The 8,436-nt window shown below is 34.2% G+C and overlaps 1 protein-coding gene across 3 annotated transcripts; it reads right to left on the bottom strand.

Annotated features, from left to right (window-relative positions):
* Positions 1–292: 292 nt before the first annotated feature.
* Positions 293–7,031, bottom strand: LOC111779352 (4-coumarate--CoA ligase 1-like). 3 transcript variants are annotated; one of them, XM_023659501.1, is made up of 3 exons: positions 1,917–2,310; positions 702–1,875; positions 293–630 (listed from the first exon to the last, which is right to left on the bottom strand). In XM_023659501.1, exons 1-3 carry the CDS (start codon positions 2,146–2,148, stop codon positions 408–410), a joined length of 1,629 nt encoding a protein of 542 aa, XP_023515269.1. In that variant the 5' UTR covers positions 2,149–2,310; the 3' UTR covers positions 293–407. The 3 variants fall into 3 exon arrangements, with proteins under 3 accessions (XP_023515269.1, XP_023515270.1, XP_023515271.1); XM_023659502.1 differs by having other exon boundaries at positions 702–1,901; positions 1,943–2,310; XM_023659503.1 differs by lacking the exons at positions 293–630; positions 702–1,875; positions 1,917–2,310 and adding exons at positions 5,216–5,510; positions 5,602–7,031.
* Between the last annotated feature and the right edge of the window lie 1,405 nt (positions 7,032–8,436).

Below are 8,436 nucleotides of genomic sequence, written 5' to 3'. Positions count from 1 at the left end.
AAATAAAATATAATTCCTAGTCCTTTCAAATCATGAAGATAGAATTTTCTTTTTTGTCTTTTTTTATTTCGAGAGAAGACCAAAAACTTAATTATAAATTAAGTAAACTTAATTTATTGTCTAATTGATAAATGTTTCACACGGTTTGTTTGAATTTTCTAAATCCCCATTTTCTCCTTATATCTTATCTTATTTCATCCTTCAACAACTAACTAATAATTGAATAAGAAGTTTCATTAATCGAAGCATAATTGAGTGGTGGATTTGTAATTAATAAAAAGAAGAAGGGCAATAAAGCAATAAAGATATTTGGTTTATTATTTTTAAAAAATACACTTAAAAATCCGAAATACATAATTTGAATTCACAAACGAAAGATAAATGGAAAATAATAAATTATTTGGCGTTTAATTGTAAACACCGGCGGCCAATTGTGATCGGAGTTCTTTCCGGAGGATTTTGCCCGACGGAGCTTTTGGAATAGCGTTGACGAAAAACACTCGTTTTAGCCTTTTGTAGAACACCACTTGTTCTGATATGAAGTGCTTTACGTCTTCTTCTGTGATTTCGCCGCCGTTCGCCTTCACCACAAACGCCACCGGCAATTCTCCGGCCTGCTCGTCCGGCATACTGTTCAGACCAAAAAATTATGAATAAATGATTTCTTTTATTTATAAACGACAAAATTCATTATGGCTTACCCAATCACCGCTGCATCGGATAGTTTGGGATGAGCGATTAGAAGAGCCTCCAGCTCCGCCGGCGCCACCTGAAACGTCTTGAATTTTATTAGTTCTTTAAGCCGGTCGACGATGAAGAGCTCGTCGTCGTCGTCGATGAACCCAATGTCGCCGGTGTGAAGCCATCCTTCTTTGTCAATAGTCCTCTTCGTAGACTCCAAATCGTTTAAGTATCCCTTCATGATTTGATCCCCTCTGATACAAATCTCGCCGGCGGAATTCGCCGGCAATGAAACGCCGGTTTCTGGATCAATAATCTTCATCTCTGCATTTCGAACCACCGTCCCACAAGCGCCGGCTTTCACCGGAAACGGTTCTTTCGCAAACGCTAAACTCATGGTCAGAACCGGACCGGCTTCGGTCATTCCATATCCTTGCCCGAGAATCGCCGTTGGAAACTTCTCCCTCACGGTGTCTTCCAATTTTTTCCCCAACGGTGCTCCACCGGATTTCAATACCCTCACTGACGACATGTCGTATTTCTCAAATTCCGACGACTTAGCAATGGCTAAAAGAATCGGCGGCACAATCGGCATGATTGAAGCTTTATATTTCTCAACTAATTCCAAAAGCGAAATGATTTCGAATTTTTGCATTATCAAAATCGCAGCACCGGCGCGTAATCCACACAGCAAAATCGAATTGAGTGAATAGATATGAAAAAACGGCAAAACACAGAGGATAACATCATTGCGTTTGTAATACAGATTCGGATTTTGGCCGTCGATTTGTTGAGCAACGCTTGTGATCAAACCTTTATGAGTCAACATAACACCCTTTGGCAAACCGGTGGTACCGGAGGAATACGGCAGCGCCACCACATCATCGGCGGCGAAATCCACAAACGGCAAATGGGATTCATCCGCACCACTCAAAACAGAGTAATGCAAACAACCCTCAACAGCATAATCAACACACACAATTTTGACACCATTTTCACCCAAATCCTTAACCCGATCATAAAAGCAAGCCATGGTGACAATCAATTTCGCATTAGCAGCTTTCGCCTGTTTGGCAATTTCCACCGCCGTGTAAAACGGATTCGCCGCCGTCATAATAGCACCGCGATACGACGCTCCAAGAAACGTGAAAACAAATTCCGGCGAGTTGGGAAGTAAATTCATAACGACATCACCCTTCTTAATCCCGAGATTGTGAAGTNCATAACGACATCACCCTTTTTAATCCCGAGATTGTGAAGTCCACTGGCGACACGACGGGCTGTTAACTGAACGTCGTCGTATGAGTAAACGTCGCCGGTGGCGCCGTTAATCAAACAGGGGCGAGAGCCGTAATTGGGGAGGTTTTGAAAAATGTATTCATGGAGTGTAAGATGATTGGGAATGTGTATATCGGGAAGCTTTGAACGGAAAATGAATTCCTTTGTTTGGTTAATTTCAGCGGCCATTGTTGAAGGTTGAAGCTCAGAATTGAGGTTATACAGAGAGCAGAGAAAAAAACAGAGGTGGGCTTGGTGTGAAGAAGGATGAAGAGAATTGCAGAGATTTTATAGAGACGAGAAAATTACAGGAAATTAGTGTTTGGTTGGTGAGACAAATAAATCGGATTTTTTAATAAAAAATTGGTTTCGTGGTCGGATGTAATGCTTGAAGTAATGGGTCTTCTTTTCACCTACTCCCAGAGTTTATGAAGATGACGAAGGAGGAAAAAAATTACAGTTCCTTTTATTCACCAACATATTCGAATAATACATTTAATTTAATTTATTATTCTTTTAATCCTTAGGGGCTTAATTGTAAAATATTTAAACTCAAGCGTCTAAAATTAAAACATTTTAAATAACATAGACTTAATTAGCAAGAAAAAACGTTTATTGGGTATTTATTTTAATTAATTATTTCTTTGTTCGTTGGAGTCAATTGTGAGAGATGTGGCCATATATTTTATTTTTATCTTATTGCGTGACTCATTTTTTGTTTTTTTACGAGAAAATAGTAAAACATATAGTATAAGCTCGACTTTGCTTTGGACTCCTAAAAAGACCTCATACCAATGGAAATAGTATTCTTTAATTATAAATCATGATCATTCCCTAAATTAGTCAATGTGGGACTTTCATCCAACAAATTCTACGTCTAGTTAATTTAATATTAATTAAAAAAAATGAAAAAGGCAAAATAAAGAATATTTAAATAATTGGAACTTAGAATTTTAGTCTATTTTATACGGATCGAGCAATTTGAAGTTAATCAGAGTGTTTCAAAAGACTCAAGATTAAACAATCAAGAAAAGATGAAGTCCATGTCAAGAAACTCGAGGAGGTAGCATTGAAACATTATCACCCTAGCCATTCAAACCGCAAACGTAGAGTTTCTCAAAGTGACAAATTTTCCTAGCAGTGAGATTTATCTTACTTTATGCTAGTAGCATTGAGAAGCTGCTCACGTCATCTGAATGCTAGAAGCGTGTGCGATCAACAAATATCACCTGAAACATCTCCTCGTTGCATACGAAGCCTTGACATTGCAAAAACTTTTATGATTTTTGCCTTATTTTAATAAACGGTGTCTCGACGTTTTTGTGCATGTACATAAAAGATTCTAGTCCTATCACGGTATTCAATTCGAGTCGTACGAAGTTTTATTTTAAAAGACGTAGAGAATGACATACTAATTGGAATTAGTGAATTATAGAACACATCGTATACATATCATTTTAAATAAGACAGAAGATATATACATCTTAATTAGATTAAATATATATAGATTGATAATTGACCTAACAATATTTTTCTAAAATATACTTTACATCATTTTAGAGTGTTATTTAACTCAACATATATGCTCGCTCAACCAAGGCCTCACACTTTAACTACTTGAGCTATGTTCGTGTTTTTTTAGATTAATTATACCTTACAACATTTTATCGTCAACAAACCAGTAAGATTTTAAATTTAAATACGATTTTGGTCCTTATATTTTTCTAGAGACTATACTTTTAACTGATCCAGGAACTAAAAGGGTACTTTTAACCGATCTAAGGACTAAACGGGTATTTTTAACCGATCTAGGGACCAAAATGGTACTTTGACTACTAAACTTAAAAGAATAATTTATAATATGTTACGTAATTAATGCAAATTAAAAAAGAAAAAAAGAATAATTTTGAATATTAATAGAAACATAGTAAATTTTCAGATGAGGAAAAACTTACCGAACAAACGACCCATTACATCAATTTAATTAATGTGACAGTGATAAAGAAATAAAGAAACTATGGAGAATTTGCAAAATGGGGACGTGGCAAATTTTAGAGCAAGGTCCAATAGTTATGTTGATGGCTATTTATTGTTTTTATTTAAATATAATTAAATAAAAATAAAAAAAAACAAGTGTTATTTGTAAAGCCACGGTCATAGCCTGACCACCGTTAGAGCTAGCTAACCAAGTGGGGCCATGGCCTACAAGTTACAGCTCCTCCCGTGCCAACCGGATAGCCACGATCATAGCCAGACCACCATAAAGTGCCAATTAAATGGAGCTAGGCCAACCCGTCAATTCTGTAGTCGTATGTTTTTAGAAGACGCAATTTCCGATTTTTAATTATAATTTAGTTCCTTAATCTATTCATAATTATATAAATTTTAAATTTTATGTCTTATAATCGATCAATTATGCAAAAAAAAAAAAAAAAAAAAATTTACGTATTAAATTTGGATACGAAACTTCGGCATTCAAGAATTCCTCTACATGTTGATAAATTTTCGACTATGGTCGATTGGGACGCATGTGTTACTCTAACCATTTAATATGGATCATCTCATATTGGGCCTAATACTCATGTAGATGGATCCATAGAGTTATGTTTATAAAAAAATTAGTAGTATTTATAATTATATAATTTTCTTTTTTATAATTTGCAAACGAATTTATAACTTAATCACTATGGTTTATAGTAATGCACTTTATTTGACTTCGGTATATTCCTAAATTTTGTATTTTTTAAAAAAAATATATATAAAATTTTTCAATAATATCTTTAAATTTTTAAATAAATATATAAAAAATATATTTAGCTTGATAGAAAAATTATTAGTATTTTGCTTAAAAGTACCTTCAAATTTTAACAGTGTTTTAAAGATATTTTAACCCTGAAAAGTTTAAATGTCAATATATAAAAATATTTGAAGCTATTTCAATTTTATATATATATATATATATATATATATATATATATATATATATATATATATATATATATATATATTTTAAACTAAGGACATTATTAAAAATTCAAGAAGTAAATGTATTTTAAATTTTTTAAATTTTTTTAAAATTTAACCTATTTTAGAGACAAAAAAAAAATACAAAATTTAAAATTATTTTTTGTATTAAATTAGCTTAAATTAAATTAAAATTAAACATGTATTTATTAAACAAGATTAAAATGAAAATTTTAATCAAAATATTACAAAATAAATAAAAAAAAATAATAATACGATATAGATTTACAAATTTAAAAAAAAAAAAGAAAAAAAAAGAAATGCTGTCAGTTTGGAGTAGAGACGATACAGGGGAATTTGATGTTTAATCATAAGCACCATTAGCCAGTTTGGCTCTGAGCTGTTTTCTAAGGATTTTACCCGACGGAGCCTTTGGAATCGCGTTCACGAAAAACACTCGTTTTAGCCTTTTGTAGAACACCACTTGTTTTGATATGAATTGCTTTACATCTTCTTCCGTGATCGCGCCGCCGTTCGCCTTCACCACAAACGCCACCGGCACTTCTCCGGCCTGCTCGTCCGGCATACTGTTATAAAAACAATCCCATTCCAAATTAAATCTCCATAAAATTATTTCAAATTAATTTCATTTCTACTGCCAATTTCATTTTAGCTTACCCAATCACAGCCGCATCGGATAGTTTGGGGTGAGTGATCAGAAGAGCCTCCAGCTCCGCCGGCGCCACCTGAAACGCCTTGAATTTTATCAGTTCCTTAAGCCGGTCGACGATGAAAAGCTCGTCGTCGTCGTCGATGAACCCAATGTCGCCGGTGTGAAGCCATCCTTCTTTATCAACAGTCCTCTTCGTAGACTCCAAATCGTTTAAGTATCCCTTCATGATCTGATCCCCTCTAATACAAATCTCTCCGGCGGAATTCGCCGGCAACGACGCGCCGGTTTCCGGATCAACAATCTTCATCTCTGCATTTCGAACCACCGTCCCACAGGCGCCGGCTTTCACCGGAAACGGTTCTTTCGCAAACGCTAAACTCATGGTCAGAACCGGACCGGCTTCGCTCATTCCATATCCTTGCCCGAGAATCGCCGCTGGAAACTTCTCCCTCACAGCGTCTTCCAATTCTTTCCCCAGCGGCGCTCCACCGGATTTCAATACCCTCACCGACGACACGTCGTATTTCACCAAATCCGGCGATTTAGCAATGGCTAAAAATATTGGCGGCACGATCGGCATGATCGACACTTTATATTTCTCAACTAATTGCAAAAACGAAACGATTTCGAATTTTTGCATTATCAAAATCGCAGCACCGGCGCGTAATCCACACAGCAAAATCGAATTGAGTGAATAGATATGAAAAAACGGCAAAACACAGAGGATAACATCACCACCATGATAATACAGATTCGGATTTTCGCCGTCGATTTGTTGAGCAACGCTTGTGATCAACCCTTTATGAGTCAACATAACACCCTTTGGCAAACCGGTAGTGCCGGAGGAGTACGGCAGCGCCACCACATCATCGGCGGCGAAATCCACAAACGGCAAATGGGATTCATCCGCGCCACTCAAAACAGAGTAATGCAAACAACCCTCAACAGCATAATCAACACACACAATTTTGACACCATTTTCACCCAAATCCTTAACCCGATCATAAAAGCAAGCCATGGTGACAATCAATTTCACATTAGCAGCTTTCGCCTGTTTGGCAATTTCCACCGCCGTGTAAAACGGATTCGCCGCCGTCATAATAGCACCGCGATACGACGCTCCAAGAAACGTGAAAACAAATTCCGGCGAGTTGGGAAGTAAATTCATAACGACATCACCCTTCTTAATCCCGAGATTGTGAAGTCCAGTGGCGACACGACGGGCTGTTAATTGAACGTCGTGGAATGAGTAAACATCGCCGGTGGCGGCGTTAATCAAACAGGGGCGGGAGGCGAATTTGGACTGGTTTTGAAAAACGTAGTGATGGAGTGGAAGATGATTGGGAATGTGAATATCGGGAAGCTTTGATCGGAAAATGAACTCGTTTGTTTGGTTTAATTCAGCGGCCATTGTTGAAGGTTGAAGCTCAGATAGAAGAACAAAAAAAAAAAACAGAGAAGGGTTTGGTGTGAAGATGATGAAGAGAAATGTGGAGATTTTATACTAAAAAAATAGTGTTTGGTTGGTGAGAAAAAAATCAATCGGATTCTTTTCGTTTCTGTTTGTTTTGATAATCGGCGTCGCGGTCAGATGTGAGGTCTGAGGACTTTTCACCTACTCCCAAACTTTGACTCTCAACCAATTTTTTAAAATATTAGAACTAAAAAAATTTAGATTGAATCTTTAAAAAAAAAAACAATGAAATTATTATTATTATTTATTATTAGTGGACTAATTTTATTTATTTATTTATTAATTAATCAACTTTTATGTTTGATAAACTAAATTAAAAAAAACTCTAATAACAGTGATAAAAATTTTAAATTTAATATATATATATATATATATATATATATTTTGTTCATTTCGTTTACGTGGTTTTATTTGATGATCCACCGACTTGTGGGCTGGATCTGTGAATATAGCATATTTCATTAATTTACATCGAAACAAATAACGTGAAAAAAGGAAAAAAAAAAGATAAAAGATAAAAGATAAAGGTATTTATACAATTTAAAAGGTAAAAAAATTATGGTAAAAATACGAATTTAGCCTTTATAGACAAGTTATTTTATTGTTAATTTAAAAAAAAAAAAAATAGTCGTTTTTTCTTTGTAAATTTGGAAATATGTTCGCATTTTATTTTTCCCTGACATAAAAATGATTATTATTTGACAAATTGTGATTAAAAAATTATTTAAAAATAATCTAATAAACCATATTAAAGATTAAAATAGTTTAAGAAACTGAAAATAGGTGAAGATGTGGAAATATATATTAATTTAAAATAAAAACGGAAAATAAAAAAGAGAAATGAAATAGTAAACTTAGTATATTAAAATTTATTAAAGTTTGAATGGTTATGTGTGCATTTAAGAGTTGCTTTCCGTGAAATTTATTTCACGATTATATAATATGTCGGTTGGTTGCATGTCATTTAAAGATCGTGTGATATATTAACTTTATGTCTTCGTTCTTAAATAATATAAAGATAGTCGTTGCTATTTTCTTTTTTTAAAGGTAGCATAATTAATGAAAAGTGCCTAATAATATTAATCTAATTCGGTCGAAATTGAGCTTTGTAGCGAAGTTATTCAAAATATATTATTATTATTATTGGGTATAAATTAGTATAAGTTGCACCTTTAATGATTTAACCTGTGCAATATAATAATTAATTAATAATTTATTTTAATTGAGGAGGAAAAGGAATTAATTTAATGGCTAATTTTTCACCTACTCCGATCATACGCATTTTCGCAGCCATTTAAATAAATAAATAAATAAAAGGAGTTTACTCACACGAAACGGAAAAAAAAAAAAAAAAAAAAAAAAAAAA

This window comes from Cucurbita pepo, chromosome LG17, assembly GCF_002806865.2.
Source record: "Cucurbita pepo subsp. pepo cultivar mu-cu-16 chromosome LG17, ASM280686v2, whole genome shotgun sequence".
Lineage (NCBI taxonomy): Eukaryota > Viridiplantae > Streptophyta > Magnoliopsida > Cucurbitales > Cucurbitaceae > Cucurbita > Cucurbita pepo.
The sequence above is the reverse complement of the archived record's forward strand: the minus strand, read 5'-3'. Positions and strand labels throughout refer to the sequence as shown.

Coding starts and splice junctions, on each gene's coding strand:
- LOC111779352 (XM_023659503.1), bottom strand. CDS start 7,007: ATGGCCGCTGAATTAAACCAAACAAACGAGTTCATTTTCCGATCAAAG. Junction 5,511..5,601: donor TCCGATGCGGCTGTGATTGG/GTAAGCTAAAAT, acceptor TTTTTATAACAG/TATGCCGGACGAGCAGGCCG.